Raw genomic sequence first — 19,575 nt, 5'->3', positions numbered from 1 at the left:
AAATTATATTAACTGGAACTGTAGCTTATATAATTTAATGTGAAGAATAAATTGATTGATTGATTGATTGATTGATTGATTGATTGGTTAAACACAGTGGACAGTTGGCATGTACCAGGTGTACATTAGCTAATATGAGTGCCCTCCAGCCAGTCCCATTTTCTCTTTGAGACAGCCGTGTCATAAAAAAATTACAAAATCAGCAGCACCGGAGCAGTTAGCAGCTTCACTGAACAGTAATGCAAAGCTCCCAGGCCTCCGGTTGACACAGACTAGGATAAAGACCCTTGAGCTGGCCAATAAGACGTTAGCAGTGCAGGATAAAGGCCCCGAGGCTGTCACTGAGCAAGGTCAGCCTGTCTCAGGGAAAGAAAGAGAAAGTAAAAAAAAAAAAGAAAGCCCCAAAACTCACACCAAACGGAGAGAGGAAGTGAGTGACACAAACTAAACCAACCTTTTGCGGCGATCTGGACGCAGAGACAGGAGACTGCGACCTCATGTTTTTAGCCGAGGAGCCTGCTGACAAGCAGATGAGGGAGAGAGACACAAGAAAAGAGGGCAAATTCAAATTAGAGGGCCGTTTTCTTCCATTCACCATGATGACACAGCGTGAGTCATGCAAACATACACACATGGAGCTGAGAGGGCCAGTGGCTTAAAGCATCAATGAATCAAATAAGCGCTGATGTTCTGCAGGTCTTTTAGGCTGCCTTAAGCTGTTTCTACATCCAACAGCTGTTCCTGCTCTTTGCAATGAGGGCAGAAAAAGTAGGGGGAAGAAACACTCCATCTGCTTACTACGCTGCTGGGCAGTACAATATATCAGAAAGCACTGGGGAATAAGTCAAGTCTGTTGCATCTGTAAATAAGTAAACAACTAAAATACAGTTTGAGCTGATGGTGGAAGAGAAACTGTTGTCGAAATGTAATGACATGCAATTCTCAGGGGGCCTGAAATGGAAAAGAAACACAAATCCGGGAATTGACTGGAATTTCAATTGGGATTGACTTCAGCCCTCTCCAAGTCCACAGAGATTTTCATCCTTGTTCTCAGCTTAACACACACATCTCACACCAGAAAATATCAGCATTTCAAGACAGTTAGTGAAGAAGATGCTGTGGCCATTGTGTATGTGGATGATGTTAGGAGCAGCAAGCCAGGAATCAGCAGCTGGGAGCCTCAGATGGGAAAATGCCACAGTAGGAGGAAGAAGAGGAAGCACCAGGTGTCAAAAGTCAGAGTGGAAAAATTAGTACCATTCTTCATCAGAGGATTCAACATGATCGGCCACTTTACCTGAGTACGGTGGCCTAGGAGGTACAGGAGGGCATTGCAATTTGCCAAAAGAGTCAGAGAAGGATGGAGCGCCCTCTTTGACACTGTCTAGGCTCCAGCTACTGGGTGTGGGTCTCACTTACAGTACACAGAAACATCACAAGTCACTCAACAGCTTATGGGATAACACAAGACAACATGGAGAAACACATTTCACATGGATGGGATGGTAACTGGAAACACACTGAGCATGATCAGCTGACTGTGATGTAGTCAGGACACATTCAGGAACAGTAGTTTCACACCAAATGTGCAAAAGTACCTAGAAATTCAGCTCCATACAACAAGAGATGGGATCCAACATGTACACACTGTCTTTTCCCACACAGTTATGGTTACTTTACATGACTGATTTCTGTGTTGCTTTGGGCTCTTCTTACTTATTTATTTCTTTTAAAGAGGGCAGAGCTGAAGAAAAGTGATGTCACAAACTTGCGTGCACCAATCACAATGTAAGCAATATTTAAAGCAGATTCTGATGAAGCCAAGTTTTCAGGAGCTTTAACGAAAAATGCCCTTTTAACTCTTGTAGATCTCATCCCTGCTCATATTTTGCACATTTTTTTGACAATATATGTAAAAAAATACATGTATATACAAAAAAATCTTTTTTTGAGTTTTGTTATATCAAAATCTAATCATGTTTTCTTTCTGTAAACAAAATATAATGTGTGCTTTTGTAAGCTAGTACCAACCAATTTTGACCAAAAATATCAGGGCATCCACCAGTCCATAAAATTTGCAACTTCTAGCCACACAGACCTAAAATTAAGTTAGCTAGCTAGCACAGCATGCTACATCAGTGTGTCTTCTTTTACCCAAATACCGTGTTGATGGGCCGAGGGCTGAAAGAGTTTATCCACTTTTAGAAAAGTGGTATCAGCTTCTGATTATGCACAAGGCATTTTACACGGGACTGTTTCAGCAACTAATGTTACATGAAGCATACTATTGGCTTCATCTCTCTCCCCATTGATACTACTAAGCTTTGGGCGTTACACTGTTGTAGCCTAAGGCCCCGATCACACAAGGCCCCAATCACACAGAAAGCGAATTTTTCTAATTGATTTTAATGAGAATGAAGCTTTTGACTCGCTGTTTTAGTTTTGCGATGCGCCTGCTGTTTCTAGGTTCTAGGCGCCTGGCTTTTTTGCCAGAGCACTCTGGACTCCACAAGCTGAAAAAACTTCAACTCTCAACGGAGAAGCGCTCCGCATAATCTCTTTTTTCATTGCTGGATACCCAGAGCTGTATGATCAGACGATAGACAGCAGGTTTTTAAACTGCCCCTGCCATCGAGGCGAAGCTCCTGGACCAACTGGTGGTACTCCCCATTACCCACCCTCTTTTTAGAGTCTCATGTACCCACACAGATCTCTGTTTCCCTGTGACCAACAAACTACCTACTGACAGCCTCTCACCTTCAACCAGAGCTACAGCAAGTACCCTTGCCTGTCCATTTTAGGAACTAGCTACTAATTAGTATGAAATAAAAAAAACAGTAGCTTGATTACAGGGGAAGGTTAGTGCAAGGAGGTGATGGGGTGGTTGCCTGGCAACAATAAAAAGGCGCAGCAGGCGTTTTTGATTTTTTTACTAGTATTATAAATATATTTACGATTAAATTTTTTTAAAAAGGCAGTATGGTGCGGCTCATGTTTTGCAACACTTTCTGTGTGATTAAGGCCTTACTGTTATTACACACCCACTTTTCAATGATCAAGTCAAATTTCGTCAAATACTATCTCCCACCTGCCTATTCTGTTTCATTCAGAAATGCACAATACTGAAGCTGGATACACACAAAAGCCATTTCAGCTGATATCTGATATCAGAATATCAAAAATCACAATATTCATTCTTCAGGTTGGTATTCTCTTCTGCTCTGACAAAAGATGCAATGTTTGAAATGGGGTTTTTTTTATCCAAAATTGTAACAGCATCATAACTCTGCTGCCTCAGAGATGCACAAAATTTGCTTTTTGGTGTTCTGTACAGTGAAAGAGGTGCCATCATGATTTCTGCCTCCTAACATTAGAATCCTACTGGCTGTGCATTGCGGAGGTCAGCGCATTTGAGGTTATACTGAAATGAACTTTGCCTGTCAGGGCAGTTCTCACCACTGTGGCTCACTCAGCAGCCCAGGAGAGCACAGCTCGGTGTATATTTTGACATCCAATTGATTTAGTCTTTTCTTTTGACATAAGTGTGTATTAGTCTGTGACACTTCAGTCTCACTTTTTGCTATGCATTTTTAATGATTATGTCTTCCTGGAATCCTGAGGCCTGTCTCTTGTCTTTGATGTGTCCCAGCTGTTTTGTTCTTGCTTTTTTCCTGACTTCCTGTCCCGTCTCTATTGTGCTTTTCAAAGCAGACTGTGGATGATTTTAGCCCGAAAATGATTCCTTTATTTCTTCCAAGAAAAAATAACATTAGCTGATATCACTGTTAGAAACATGACATAGAAATGCAAGATGCTGCTTAAGGTCAGGCAGCTAAATGAACCTCTTTGCAAGCGATACTGTATTTGTGGGTGGTTGAGGATACTTTTTAAACCAATTATGAGCATACGATGTTAGATGCCTGCAGGTCACTGACTTTGGATGAGATGTTGTGTGAAAACAATAATTATCTTTCACACTATTGCTTGCTTTAATTTGCTGACAATAACTTAAATGTTCACAAACAGAGAGATCAAATATCTGTGCAATGCAGCATTTGCACATTTGGTGTGAAAACAGGGTACAAGGCTTTCATGAATGTACATTTTACATGAACAGGAATAAACTCCAAAATAATAAGTAATCAGTAAACAGAAACTATAATTGAAATCGCAGTCAGGGTGATTGGTCAGGTCACAGTTTATAAAGTAGCGGTAGCTTGATGCGTCTGGACACCACTACCGAACAGGCTTCATTTTCATTTCACTGCTATAGTCTAGGGAGCGTCATATTTTAACGACACTATATTTGGTATCTGGAGTTGTAATCTAGGTTCAAAGCAGAAGCTGTGGCAAGCAACACTTTTATACAGTCACAGGTTTTGTGTAAATTCTCGCACCTTTCATCATTGTTGTATGCATGAAGGTGTCATGTCGCCATATTGTGGCAGTTCATCTATCTCTCACTGCATTATTTACAGATCACACTCGAATCACATGGAAAGGTGTGTGAGTCACAAGGAAGCTATCGCATCCGCACTCCTCGCTCTTTATTTAAAGGCGTCTCTTCCGCTACCCTCACTAATTATTTCACAAAGCGTTCGCAAGCAGCACTGATGGAAGGAAACACATTTTACACTCAGTTTTGCCGGAGTTCAGAGAAAAGCAATCAAACTGTTCGGGGATTTTTTTTCTTTAATTACACATAGGAAAGGGGGGGTCAGCTTTCATACTTAATTCTCAGGCATATTTTTCCCAGAAAATACAAAAACCCGACTACGCTGAGCAAAATGACAACCAGGAGACTTAACTAACAGATATGAATTCATACATATGAATGTCACACACGTCCATCAGCGTCGCAGGAATAGTACCTGCAATTTTATTACTCTTCTAGGATAAGGGAAGATGAAAAGCTGCAATCTAGACTGTGTATCTGGTTAGGAGTCGGAGGAAAATGGAGCCCAGCGTGTGTGTGTGTTTGTGTATCCTGAGGAGCTCCCAGAAGCAGCTGCGCGAAGACAGACGCCTCTAGTCTCTCTGCGGTCAAACTGTCACACACACTGCATGTCTGGGCACATGACCGCCACCCTGGACGGCGGTGTAAGTGTCGGTGAGTATTAGAGAGGATGCCTGTTACTGCTGACAGTAAGGAACACGAAAAATAGAAATAATAAAAACTGCACATCTAACTTTAAGGGCTGCTCGACGAGGGCAAAATTCATATTCACGATTATTTCGGTCAATATTGAGATCGCAATTATTCAACACGATTACTAACTGTAGGTGGCTCATCTGCCCTAGTTCTTACTGTAACAGTTAAGGCACTGAAATACTGGCATATAGTCAATAAAAAAATATACAGTAAACAACTCTTCATCGCAACTCTGGCCTATTGATAATTCCTGAGCTGCAGCTTGCTCTCATTTACACACAGCAGGCACAACGGACTGACTAAAAGGCACACGTGACGGCACACTTTAACTGCACGCTCTAATTCTGTATTCTCTACTGTGTGTATATGCATGTGTGGTCAGATATTTGCGGCGAAAAACACTCTATAGCATTAGTTATTATGGTCTGAATCTACAGCGAGGCTGCCTGAACACTCAGGGGAGAAAGAATTAACCTTTCAGTCTTGCTACACTAATTGACACATTGGAGTGATGCTGTCATGAATAAAAAGTTTCGTTTAAAACACACCAAACAGCGGCAAATTGCAACCTGCGGCAAGCTGCCTTGCAATGTCCATGGATATTTGCAGCAGCCGCTCTGATCTCAAAGAGCTGTGGGTGTTTGATTCTGCAAGGACTGCTGCCAAACTAAAAGTTAAAGATAGTTTGAGGGCGCTTTCACACCTGCCCTGTTTGGTTTGGTTCAATTGAACTCAAGTTCGTTTGCGCCCTAAGCGCGGTTCGTTTGGGCAGGTGTGAACACAGCAATCGCACTCGGGTGCACACCAAAACAACCGGACCGAGACCATCTTGAAGAGGTGGTCTGGGTCCGGTTACAAACGAACTCTGGTGTGGTTCATTTGTGGTGAGAACATGTTAGGTCTGAAAGCACCTTAACTCCTGTAACGTTGATGATAAAAAGACTTTCTTTCCACCTGAAACACGTGAACACGCTTGCCGGCTGCCCAAAAATGCAATTATTGTGGTGAGCCACACTTTGCTGCTGCTTGGTGTGTTTTTGGCACCAGCAGCCATCATAAGAGCTCCTCCTCATAATGTAATGAGAGCTCAACAGGCTGCACTGGAAGTGGTCACAGTGGCAACGGGTTAATAGAGTTACTAGAGGGTCTGAAAAGTCGCTAACTCTAGTGAGAAAGTCGCTACACTGGCTGAGTGCACCACTGTTAAGGGAAGGACTGTGCTGGATTTATGACACAAGACAAAACAAGAGCATCACTGTGAAACAGAATGCAACCCAATAATGGTTTTATTTTGTTTCCATAATTATCGGATGCCAAAAACATAACTGAAAATACAATTTAATTAATCAATTAACAATTTTTCTGCTAGAAGGGATTCCCTGCAAGGTGTATTTCAAGGGTTTCTGAATGTGGAACATCAAGAGTCCACATAAGAGAAGGATGTGAAAGAATATACTAAACACAGTGATTTACCTTTGTCTGGTGCTGAGAGGTTGGGGTCACTCCTTGGTAAAGTGGTATCTCCTATCTGATGAGGAGGAGCTCTCTGCAAACAGAAAAAATGGTCCAAATTACTGTCAAATACGTCCAGCGTGAAATATTTGAGATAACATAGGTAAATGCCAGCTTTAATGCGAAGAGGAATAATTGAATATTGGGCGGTTAAAACAAATATCAAGGTGTGAAATCTTTCCCTCACAAATTCAATAGAACAGACAGAGGGAGGCTCAGACAGCAAAAGAGTCAGACAGAAACGGTGTTGAATGCGTAATGACCTTTATGTCTGGCAGTGGTGTGGTATTTGTCGAGAAGGGAGAGCACTCCATCCTCAAAAATATATAAATACGATTTCTTCTTATCCTGTTGCTAATTACTGTAAATGATACAAGTGATCAATGTTTCTAACAGTCACTGTGACATTAGCAGCTAATAGCTGATCCGTCTCTGCTCTCAGGTTGGAAATAATTGTTCAGCCTCCCAACATCTATTCATCTGTGGACTTAAAATGATTCTTTTGACTCAACACAAACAGAGTAAGAAAAACAGGTGAACTGTGCCAGTAGCGCTGACCACAGAGATGAAAGGCCTTGAAAAGCAAACACATTATTTTTCTGTTACAGTAGCTCTGTCACTGAGGATGGAGTGTGTGATTGCGTTACATACTGCCCTTCAGCAAGAGAAGACACTGCAATATCGTGTCGGCTCTTGTTCTTGCTGTACTACAATGTTGTTGTCGGGGTTTTTTGCTGAAAATAAGACTGCTGCTCTTGAAAAACTGCAATTCTCAGCTACAAAAGGCCTCATGGCATGTGCCCTCGTCCGAGAGGCAATTTTTCCTTGCAGAGAAGTCACCCATTGAGATATGCTGTATAATACAAAGGCGACCTTGAGTTCTGCCACAGCATGCACCTTATGGGCTGCTGCAATGTTGGACAAACATGCAGCTGTGGAGTCGCCTCACATCACCTGTGTCATGGTCTGAAAGTTGTGCTTGAACACACCGAAAAGACTACAGCCAACTGAACATACTTTCTGCGCCTGCGTGAGAGAAAATACCTCTCCATACCAGCCAGGCCACCTAGGAAGTGCACCGCGCTTTCAAGCCAATTGTCAAAGTGGCATTACACAATCACATGATACCCTGCAGCCCAAAAAGACTTATACAAATAATTATGATCCATCTCTGCTACAGAGCTCAGTGGCTAAAAATATAATCGTGACAAATCATGGTCGACCAAAATCACAGCCGACAAGCGTCAATGATGCGGGACCCCCTGCAAAAACTAGGGCTACAGATGCTGAATGATGGCCAACCATCAACTTGGTGTGTCAGGGCCCTGAGGAGCAAAGTCTCAAAACGTATATAGAATTTGTCTTATTCCAAATCACACAACCACACATTTGGTAGACAGGTGGAGCTAAGTGAGCACGGCTGAAGAGAATCATCTGTAAGAGCTGCAGGTGAGAGACAAAAAAGATCCTTCCTCTTCCATAACCATCTGCTTACAGTTAAGAGTGGGAGGGGAGGTGTTTTCCTCATTCTCTATTCATATTTCAAACTTTTCTTTTAATCATATCCTCAGTGTTGCTTGTTAAAGAAACACAGACGGCTCTAAATGCTGCAAAACCCATGAGACCCGTGATATTTTCTTTTACGTAGCTGTGCATCTTCTTTACTGATGATTCAACCGGCAGAGTTTTGTGCCCATCGAAGCCATGAAAATGCTTCAACTGTGAGTCATCTCACATTGTCTGTGCAGAAAATGGCCGTGTCTTTTACTGCAACAACCACTGACATGACGCCACTATTGGGACAACAAAACAATTAATTCAAATTTCTGGTATCTATCACAAAATGGTGTGTCTTCATTTGTTTTTTCTTTCAACCAAATATAGAACTACATACGTGACAGCAGGAGCACATACTTTAACTTTCCTCATAACAGCAGATGCGTTTCCTTCGCGTTCAGGTCACTGAAAGGCCAAAAGCTTGTTTGTCTGTTTCTATTTTTGTATCCACTTCTTCTCTGCCTGCAAATATCCATATGTTGTAACCTGAGGGCGTGACAGCTGCATTGCACTTAAATTGACTTGACAATTAAAATCCATTCTATAGTATACTGGAACTAAACTTATTGCTGGATCCCATAAATAGCTACACTGTGCCATTCCCTGTGGTTATACCTTTCACACTTAAAGCCTGATTTATGGCGGCGCGCTCAACACTTTTGGTAAGTGTAAGTCAAGTAAAAATAAACAGTTGTGTGTCGTTTTCACTTTATGCTTTAGCCAAGGGTGTAGGTTTCATGCGGGGGTGGGGTCCTCTGCAAATTTTGTCAAAACAAAAGTCCTTTGCCACTTTCATGTTTTGAATTGCACACGTTCTAAATATTGACAGAGATCTGTCCCTTGCACCCCTCCAGAAACCTCTGTCTATGACTTCTGGGAAAGGTTTTTAAGTTATCTCCATGGTAACCAGAGACCTACTGCGTTCTTTAAAGATCTGAGTCTATTTCTGTTGCATTCAGTAAAGCGTAATCCGTTTAAGTCAGCTGTTAAATCACACAAATATCCTGTTTTTAACTTAACCAAACCTATGGTACATTGATTGCTCAGCTACCAGTCTGTGTGTGAGTGGCAGATTCCCCTCACCCATTTTAGTGGGCTGGGAAATCAAATCAAAGTATCAATAAACAGAAACGCTGCTGATTTCCTCCCATGGCGCTGTCATGAAAACTATTTTGGTTCCGTAAATGTGTGCTGTCAGTCAGCCTGGTGAAGGCAGTTTGGCCGGCCGCAGTCCACTCAGCTTCCTGGGAGCTGCTGCTGACAGACGGCCTATGTGGATTGAAAACCACTATCTCCGTGGCGTTGTTGGTAACACTATCCAATCACATTGTGCAACAAAATATGACACTGTCCAAAATAACAAAATTCTCAAGTGGCACGGCAGGAAAGTGTCAAGCAACACATTTTTTTCTGTCTAAAAAATACGCCATTTCTGTTGAGCAACACTTATCAAAAGTGTCAAGTGCCCTATCATAAATCAGGCTGGAGTGTGTGTGTGTGTGTGTGTGTCTTAACCTGTGCAGGGTCCAGGGGGTTGGGGAAGATAGCGCTGACCGGTCTCTCTCGTGGAGACAGACACGCATTTTCTCTGGAATGCTTGTGTTTCTCCGCCATCTGGGGTGAACCTGGAATGGAATGGTATGAGATGTTAGAGCGGCCACACACACACACACACACACACACACACACACACAAACACACACGCGCGCGCGAGAGCCTGTGCAACACATAAGGGACCAAATAGCAGCAAGGTGTTAGACTATTACCTACAAATACTGGCAATCAGGAAAGGCCAATCTCTCTTTCTCCCTCCAAGCCTCTCTACCATTCTTTCAGCCTCACTAGCTCTACGACATGATAAATGGCCTGCGCCCTCACACACACACATTCACACACACACACACCCTCCTTACTCCATCCAAATCGCACTCCCTCACCTCCTCAGTTGGACTGGACAATTACAACAGACAGCACCACCTGCTAAACCATGACTCAAAAACATATGTAAGCCATGCACCGACAAAACCCCCCACACACATGCACGCCAATGATAACACTCGCTCGCACCATTTTCACAGCACTTCCCCTCGTCTGGTGTTAGCCACTGTATAGATCTCGATCCATTAGTGACTGCGATAGCACTTGGAAGGCTATCATATGAGTTTGAGATACCCATCGCTGGCTCTCATTCAGATAAGACCACACAAGCAATAATTCTCTGTAGGCTTTATGGGTAGACAGAGGCCACTTTTATAAGGGCGCCGCCCGCTGCCAGCAGCTTGCCAAAGGGGAGTGAATAAGCTTCCATAAATGTCTTCATATATCCTAATTTTTTATGATGTGGATCAGGCAGAGACACATTTGCACATTTGAACACAGCGAGATAAGAGGGCAGACAGTGAAGGCATTAGATATTCACACTCCACACTGTAGAGGAGGCCTTGGAAGCCCTGCGCTGGACTGCTGGAGATTGCACTGAGGTCCAAGAAGGATACTCCACAGAGCTGCAATCATCTCTTACTCTCTCTTGCATTTTCACCGGCTCCATGTTTCTTTCAACAGCATTTGTCTCCACGTCTCAGCCCATTTCATTTTTCATCTCAGCTCATTTCGTATTCTCTCTATTTTTCAGTCTCTTAACTTTCCATTCAACCCTCTCTCTTCATTGTTCACCTTTTTTTTTTTTTACCCCCCATCTTCCTCTCCTGCTTGTGCTCCCTAGCTGTCTTCTAACCTCCCTGACCTCACCAGACAGGACGCTGTGGTGGTTTGAGAGAACATCGTGTCACTGAGAGGTCAAAGGTTCAGTCCCCGTGTTTGGTGTGTCCAGCTGAACCTCTGTCTTCTTCCTCTGTGTCACTCCAGGGTGAAATAACAGCTAAAAGCCTCCAGTGTATAATACTAAGAAATGAGTGCTTTTTTTTTTAAAGAGTCTCACCTCTGGCACTGGAGGGGGCTGAGCTGGTGACATTGGGCGAGGCAGAATGGTTGGAGCTGAGGCTTGAGGTAGACGGACTGGGCTGTAGGTGGGATGACAACAACAACAACAACAACATTACTAACATAAGCCGGAGCATTATGAAACATTATCTTTTAAATATGAAAATAAATCAGCTTAAGTCATAATTCCAGTATCGAAAAAATGTTAAGACGTTTGTGATGAAGTCTTGGGGTGGGCAAGTTATGTCTTGTTTGTTTAATCTGTACAAAAACCAAAGTGTAAAAGCAACATATGGTGGTTTTTACAGGCTTTATGTGCTGGACGATTCTAGGCTGGGGGCTGTTGCCTGGCAACTTTCAATGTCGACAAGACTAAGCTAAACGGCTGTTGGTGATGGCCTCATATTTAGTATACAGACAAGAGAGGGACCTGATCTCATCATCGGCAAATGAGACCAGTTCAGACACTCAAACAGACAAAACAAACAAAAAACACCCTGTCATTAAAAACTAGAATTACCACCTCATAGTTGTGTGCCTCTATGAACCACTCGTGTTGCCGTTACAGTTTACATACACGTCTGTGAAAACACTGATGCTTCAAACACATCTTCCCCCTGAAGTGGATGTCCACAATCAATACAATTTCAAGGTGGACACCGAAGATGAGTGTCACCAATTCAGTATCTGACCAAATGTCTCTTCTGTTCCTGAGATATGATGTTGAGTAATGGCCGGAAAAGTGTTTTTGCAGAACAGGATGAGGTCACAGTGAAGTTGACCATTGACCTTTTATATATCTGGACCTTATACGTCATTCTTCTTGACTAAGATCTCTTGTCCTCATCCCTTTTTGTCCCATCTAGTGGTAGTGTTAATTAGAGAGTACTTATTTGAAGACATTGGGAATTCATCATCAGCTCGTTGTAGGGCATTGGGACTTTATTATCGTGTCGTTTGAGGATACTGGGACTTTATCATTGTTAACAATGTTTAGTTTGTTTGATACTTATCAGGTCCTACTAATCCCAAATAGCTAGGAGAAATTAAAAATGCATGCCAAACAAAAGTTCAGGCCTCAGGAGGATATAAAATGTCATCACTTTATCATTATATGGTATTAGACATTTGTGAAATTTGGTTATAATTAGTGTACGACTTCTTGAGTAATGCCCAAAAACATGTTTTGTGAGGTCGCAGTAACCTTCAATTACCAAAATCTAATCAGCTCATTGTTGAGTTCAAGTGGACATTTGTGCCAAATTCGAAAAAAGTCCTTTAAGGGGTTCTTGAAAAATCATGTTCACAAGAATGGGACGAACGGAGTGACGGATGAACAACCCAAAAAACATAATGCCTCCAGCCATGGCTATTGCCGGTGTGAGGGCATAACAATCCTTGTACAATCCAAAGTCTGCAACTGAAACCTGAAAAAATACCTCTCTAGGAGGTTGGGGGTTTAAGGCTTAATGCACTTTGTGACTTGAGTTGTTCAGCAGTGATACTTGTCTGTAGGATCCTCGTTAAATGAATTGTACTTGATCTACACAACAAACACTTTGATGTTCAAAAATAATATTGTAATAGGTTGAGTCAGATCCCTGACAACAGCCTTTTTCCCTTGTGTTTGTCTCTGCTTCCTGTTATTCGAGGCCTGCCAGGTGCGCTGGACAGCTTGCAGGGAGTTGTCAGCAGCTTTCTCAATTGGCCAAATCCAGTTTAGATTACTGCCCGACTCCAGCAAGCTGCCTGGACGGACCACACAAAGCACTGTGTCCTTATTTGATATCATCATGATAATTTGCTTGGCCGGACAAAGATCCGAACAAGCAGAGAGGACGACGGAAAAGAAGGGTCAGAGTAGAAGAGAAATGAGGAGTGAGAAGGATTAAAATGTATTGCATGTGAAAGCTGTAGGGAGTAGAAAGTCCTTGTTGGCATAAGGACTCGATGTACTTACCTTAAACCCCCCTCCCCAAACAAGTTTTACTTTACTGACTAACACTAAAATTTTGTTTAATATGACTTTCCCATATAAATATTTTAAAAAGCAACTCTGAAAAGGGGCTGGAGGCAGATCTACTCTTTTTCCCTTCTTGAGAAATTCTGGATCTAGCCTCCGCCCCGCCCACCAGCGCTGCTCGCACTAGGTTGACCCATAAAAGAGCGGATCACATCAAGATGACTAGCGCTAGCCTTAGAGGAAACATCGGAGAGATTTAGCCATACATGTTGGAGCCTCAGTCAGACCCAGACTCAGATGAGGAGTCTTGTCGACTAGCAGACATATCAGAATGGTGAGTGTAGTTAGCATCTTTTATTTATTTTCTGGATGTGTACGATTTGTCGACATGTCAATAGAATGTTGCTACAATTGCTCGCCGGCACCAGAATTACTTGTTGCTTTAGCCTGCTGTTAAAATTATCATTTTAATGCAATTGCATTCACCCCATCAAAATGCCTGAAGTGCCTTTATTTTCCTAAAGAATACTGTTTTCAATAAATGTTATTTGTTAACTTTTATTTAGAGTTATTGTCATGTTATGTAGGATAATGTGCGGTGGTCATATCACATGGCGCGATGTGCCGCACATTTCAGTGGCATTTAAAATATGATTTGGTGACTGAAAAATGTGATTAACGATTTTAATTGGCTCTACTCTATGCAATATTTTTGCGGACAACATTTAACCTTGTAGATCAAATTATGCACAATTCTGACTGTTTTCTGAGTGCTTTCTTACTTTGAGAGTAGCTGACTAGTCTAAGTTTCAACTTCCATTTAAAAATCACAGACTTAAGTCGTTAGCAACATACCTAATTTGTTCACGTTGTTTGTTAACTTGTTAGCTTGTAACCAGCTGTGTCTGACACAGTGTTTGTGAAGTTTTTGTTAAAAAGTAGAAGGAAGCTCCAGGGTCCGTTTTACATGCAAAAACCGCTCTCGTTCATCATGTTTGCTGCCAAAACTTTTACTATGCTAATGCTTACTCTGCTCTCTGTAATGGCATGACTGCTCTGCAGTGAAGGTTTCAGATTTCTTCGCCGATGTTGTGTTGAAGTGTGTTCCCCGTGTATACGTGTTCCCATTTTAGACTGCGACTGACTTTCAGTTTGAGGCGGCGCAGATGGACAGTGGTTAGCATTGTCTCCTCACAGCAAGAGGGTTCCTGGTTCAAACTTGGGGTGGGGAAGAGCCTTCTGTGCGGAATTTGCATTAAGGATCACATGTATGCGTCTGCAATAGACAAGCGGGAGATTACCTGCATGTTGAAGACTTCATCTGAACTCTCCGACTGCCCTGTGATGTTACTGACTTCATTGGAGGCCTGAGACGACAGTGAGGACGAGGAGTAGCGGTTCACCGCAGGGTAGCTGGGGAGACTGAGGGTGAGAGACAGATAGAGAAAGATGGTTCTGGCGACTTTCGGTAAAGGAGGCTACAGTATTTTGTTTCATTAGCTTTCAGAGGTTTTCACTCACCGAAAATTCGTTGCAGAAAGGCAGACAAAAAGACAGGCAGGCAGGAAAAAAGACAAACGGACAGAAAATGTCAGATTATAAGAAGATAAATCGATGCAGCAATCACAGCATTTCATCAAGCACTTGCCCACCAAAAGGCAAAAGTGTGAAAGAAAGGTTAGAGAACAAACACAATGGGATTTTTAAAAGGAAGGTTAAAGCGGGAGTCGTCACCAAAAAACAGACGTAACCTGTTTTTGTGTTGCCAAACAGAGAGCGAAAAAGAAATCAAAACTCTACAAGTAAAACGTGAAATGTCACCGGGAGACTGAGGTGATGTGTGTGTCTCTATGTGAGGCATTGCCCCCTGGGATCAGACTGTGGAGGCAGAATGTCGCAGGTAGACAGAGTGGCAGGGTCACTGAACACATCAAAAACACACACACAGACACACGCGTATGCACACTGTCTGCCTGCTGGCTCGGCAGCACCCACACAGAAATGTCCCTGTGGGTGCCAGCCGGCCGCCCCCACCTATTGTATGCCCAGATGGAACCACACCAGTAAAGAATGGAAGGGAGAAGAGAGCAAAGGGACAGAAAGTTGTGTTTGAGGTGAGGTGGGGACATGAAAAAAGTATTAAAAAAAAGATGAAGACAGAAGGACAGCGCATCAAGAGAAAACAAAGTAAGGTGAGAAAATATGAACAGGAAATTTAATACTTCAGAAAAAGAGCCTTCCTGGTGCTTCTTAAAAATCCAATCTAATATAAAAATAGAGGATGAAAAACAAAAAGGCACCGACATCAATAAAACACAACAAAATTAGACAAAAGAGGTCGTCACCTCCGCCTGGCAACCCCTCTGCCGCCGTCTGGGCTGATGATGTTGGGCACTGAGTTCCTGCATGTTCGTGGGCTCCCGTTGGTGAAGTGCACCGGGCTGGCACGCACATAAGCTGGAAACTCCTGGGGTTTCAAATTGGAGAAGAGGGAGTGCACATGATTAAATGCTTCTTCATGCCAGCATGAGGTATGTAAATAAAATACACAAATGCAGATGAAGGAAGTGTGTTTAATGAAGGGTGGCTCTCTCCTCCGAGGACTAAAGGGGTCATTCACTCGGAAGTCTGAACACAGCAGTCGCTTTCTGTTGTCACATACAGCGTGCGCTTCCATAAAAGACTTAATGATTTGAGGAAAATCATTAACACAAGTGGTATTGTTTCAATCTTCCTAACACATAATTGGTCATCATTAACTGAAATAACGTCTGTTTAACTTAATATCTGAATCCCTCATTGATTTACAAATGCTTCTAAAATACACTCTTTAATGTGTACGATGTAAGATTCAAGATGAAGTGTCAGCATGTCTCGTCTTCTCCTACCTGTATGCCAAGACTGGATTTCATCAGATGGAACTGGTCCACTAACTTCTTGTGGAGAGGTCTCATGTCCTGGGGAACAAACTTCTCATGCACAGCGAGGCCGTACTCCAGAATGTGTGCCTGCAAAACAAAAGCTGGTCAACATCTCTGGATATTACAAACAGCAAAATCTGAGGACAAGAGAGAGAGATAAACTGAATATGAATGAGAGAGCTTTTATTCCCCCTGCTTCATTTGTAAATCATCCGTGTAAATCAAAAAATATTTGCTCATTTGTTCCAGACGTGCTTGGGTAAAATACAAATTGACACATTAATTGAAGTACGTTCCGTTTAACACATAAAATTGTGAAGTGAGTGTTGTTTAGCCATACTTTGGCAATATTTGACTACTTTTTAATAAGAAGAATTTGTGAACACACTAGGATACAGTAAATATTTTAAAAAAAATATGGGTTGTATCAGCAAAAGCAAGCTCATTTCAGTTGATAGAGGAAGGAATTAGAGCTGGATCTACATATCATATCAAGATATCTTCGTCAAATTTCTTTAAAATAAATTTAAGGGATCCTCATCAAACATGCTTGTATATGATATGTGTTGTAATAAAGTTAAATGAGGCACTATTATAATAAAGTTAAATATGGTACTGTTATAATAAAGTTAAATAAGGTACTGTTACAATAAAGTTAAATAAGGCACTATTATAATAAAGTTAAATAAGGCACTATTATAATAAAGTTAAATAAGGAACTATTATAATAAAGTTAAACATGGTACTGTCATAATAAAGTTAAATAAGGCACTATTATAATAAAGTTAAATAAGGAACTATTATAATAAAGTTAAACATGGTACTGTTATAATAAAGTTAAATAAGGCACTATTATAATAAAGTTAAATAAGGAACTATTATAATAAAGTTAAACATGGTACTGTTATAATAAAGTTAAATAAGGAACTATTATAATAAAGTTAAATAAGGAACTATTATAATAAAGTTAAATAAGGCACTATTATAATAAAGTTAAGTACTGTTACAATTAACTTTAACATATACAATAATTAATAATATAATAAAGTTAATTACAGTACTGTTATAATGAGGTTAAATAAAGTACTGTCATAATAAAAGTTAATTAAAGTACTTTTTTAATAAAGTTAAATAAAGTACTGTTATAATAAAGTTCAAACAAATCAAAGCATAACCACTGGTGCTTTTATTCCGAAGCACCCAGCTCATCTCAAGCAGGAAGTGTGGATGGTTTTGTTGTGAACTTAAATCTTCCAGTCAACAGTTAGCTGTTTGCAATAAACGGAAAGTTGGAACTGTCACAGTGGTACTCTTGTGTAGACGCCCTAAGCAGGAAACTCACAGCTCTTCGGTTCATATATAAATAATATTTGTAAGTCGCACTGGTGCTCCATGGTCACAAAAAGTGACTAAATGGTTGCAGTCTGGAACCCTTCAGATACCATAACACAAGCCTCGCCTCGCACACTGTTGCACATGAGAGAGTAGTCTGGATAGGCACAGAAGTGTGTGTGACACATCATGTATTTGTTCTTATGTCTGTGAAAGGGAGAAAGCGAGAACCAAAACAGCAAAGCAAGTCTCATGCCAGTGGCTTTAAAAACATGACGTAACAATTTATAATAGATATTCGCAATACAGTCATTTTATAAATCGCATGTGGAACAACCCACGATACATTGAGTATAATCGACATATTGCCCACCTCTATTTCCATGATAGAGAATAAACATGCTGTTAGATATGAGATGGCTCTCTAATCACTGTGTCTTTTTGTCTTTTTATTTCTTGAGCATGAGCACACACTACACTTAAATGTATACATCTCTTACTACGAACCTGTTCAAACATGAGTTCTCTCAGCCGCCCGATCTTCTCTCCATCCTCGGGGTGATTCATAATGTAGTCCTTCACGAAGAAGGCCTGCGTGGAGACAAAATGCAGAGCATCTGTTATGCACACACCGGGAGCTGAGGCAGTAGGCTTTGTGCGCTGCAGTGTTACCTGAATCCCCGCTGGGCTGACACAGTGAATTAGTGTCCACACATTTTTGTTGAATCCTTAAAAAAACATTCAGGAACAAACTGTGAAAATAACCAAACAGAGCAAACTAACATCCAGCTCAAATGGGGTGTAATGCTCCTGTCTGGGTTTCTGTGCTGTGATATTAATATCAAGTTCAGGGACCAGAATAAAAGCACACAGTGGCTAAAAATAGAGAAAGAAAAACACTGTGCCAAATGGTGGAATCAAAGGATTGATTTCACTTTGATTTAGGGGCCAATTTGGTCTCAGATTTTAAAAGCTTTTTTTTGTCAAATCAAGTTCATTCATCTAACAGCTTCCTGTTACAGATCATGTCTCATCAGATACATCATACGTCTTGATTACGGCTCACAGACGGCGCTTTCTATTCACTTTCCCAGACATTTTCTTCAAAAAGGCGACTCAAAAGAGAAACGGATAAGATGAGAAATGACCTGGTCAGCTTTGAATGATGATCGCTGTTTTTTTTGGCATCCATGAATTACATAAACACCCAGTCCCTGGCTGTTTACAATGCCATCAACACTTGTGATGTGTCTACAGATTATGCTAAATCCTTTTCAATCTGCGTCAGAGTACACAAAGAGGGGAGACGACGAGCCGATGAAAGGCCCGGCTCACAATCTGCTTTCAAATCTGCCACGGAGGGAAATGCACACAAAAATAAGGGACTGAGAGGTAAACGGGGAGTTCGCTAAAAAGATCAGCACGGTTCCTCTCCCAAGGACACAGCTGTTTATCTCCAAAGAGACAGAGCCAGATGACAGTTACAGAGAGAAGATTCTCAAACATGTCACACACAGACACACAGATCCCTGTCAATGAGCGCAGGCGACTACAGCTTGTCGACTATGAATCCTCAATAAAACAAGGGATTTTATTATTCCAGACAAACATCCTCAGATGGCAATCTTCATCAAGATAGCACATATTAGTATGCACTGTACATGATATCACCCTCTTATTAAACCACGCAACACAGATGGAAAGGAAATGAAAAATGTTTTATTGCATAAACGTTATTACGCTCTTTATAAGCAATGCGCTATAAAGTACATACGCAACAGTGCCAAGGTAGTAAATCTACAAAAGAGAAGGGGCTGCGTCTCAGCAGGAAATTCCATCCAAGGACCTCCGGAAAAGGCGGCGAAAATAATCAATAATCTTCCGAGAATGATGGAAATTTCTCGTCGGGCTGCAGGGAGCCGGTCCTCGCCATGGAGTGGCTCAGTTAATCATTAGAAAAGTCCAATTAGAGTTGGAACGCTGAGGGGAGGGGAAATAAATCAGACGGCATTCCCCCCTCAAGAGTTTCAACTCAAACTAAAGCAATAAATCTGAATATTAATAATGACAATTTCTCCTTCATTTGTCGCCGAGCAAACTTCTGCAGCTGTCAATCGGCATTACGCGGGGAAATTAACAGATTTACGGCGCAGTCCGTGGGGGTGCTGCATGCGATATCCTGCAAAGCAAATGATATC

At 41.6% G+C, this 19,575-nt stretch overlaps 1 protein-coding gene across 6 annotated transcripts in view; it reads right to left on the bottom strand.

The window, feature by feature from the left end:
* dock4b (dedicator of cytokinesis 4b) overlaps positions 1–19,575 on the bottom strand; it is a 166,532-nt gene that overhangs the window by 7,811 nt on the left and 139,146 nt on the right. For 2 of the 6 annotated variants that reach the window (XM_050036421.1, XM_050036424.1), the window contains 9 exons: positions 17,885–17,968; positions 16,013–16,132; positions 15,470–15,591; positions 14,426–14,546; positions 11,160–11,241; positions 9,737–9,846; positions 6,626–6,698; positions 1,298–1,414; positions 455–519 (listed from right to left, as the gene is read on the bottom strand). In XM_050036421.1, coding sequence (XP_049892378.1) covers positions 455–519; positions 1,298–1,414; positions 6,626–6,698; positions 9,737–9,846; positions 11,160–11,241; positions 14,426–14,546; positions 15,470–15,591; positions 16,013–16,132; positions 17,885–17,968 — 894 coding nt within the window. The remainder of the gene's footprint in view (positions 1–454; positions 520–1,297; positions 1,415–6,625; positions 6,699–9,736; positions 9,847–11,159; positions 11,242–14,425; positions 14,547–15,469; positions 15,592–16,012; positions 16,133–17,884; positions 17,969–19,575) is intronic. The other 4 variants (XM_050036422.1, XM_050036426.1, XM_050036423.1 and 1 more) reach the window with 3 other exon arrangements.

The sequence above is a fragment of the Epinephelus moara genome, chromosome 23 (assembly GCF_006386435.1).
Source record: "Epinephelus moara isolate mb chromosome 23, YSFRI_EMoa_1.0, whole genome shotgun sequence".
NCBI classification, from domain to species: Eukaryota; Metazoa; Chordata; class Actinopteri; order Perciformes; family Serranidae; genus Epinephelus; species Epinephelus moara.
The sequence above is the reverse complement of the archived record's forward strand: the minus strand, read 5'-3'. Positions and strand labels throughout refer to the sequence as shown.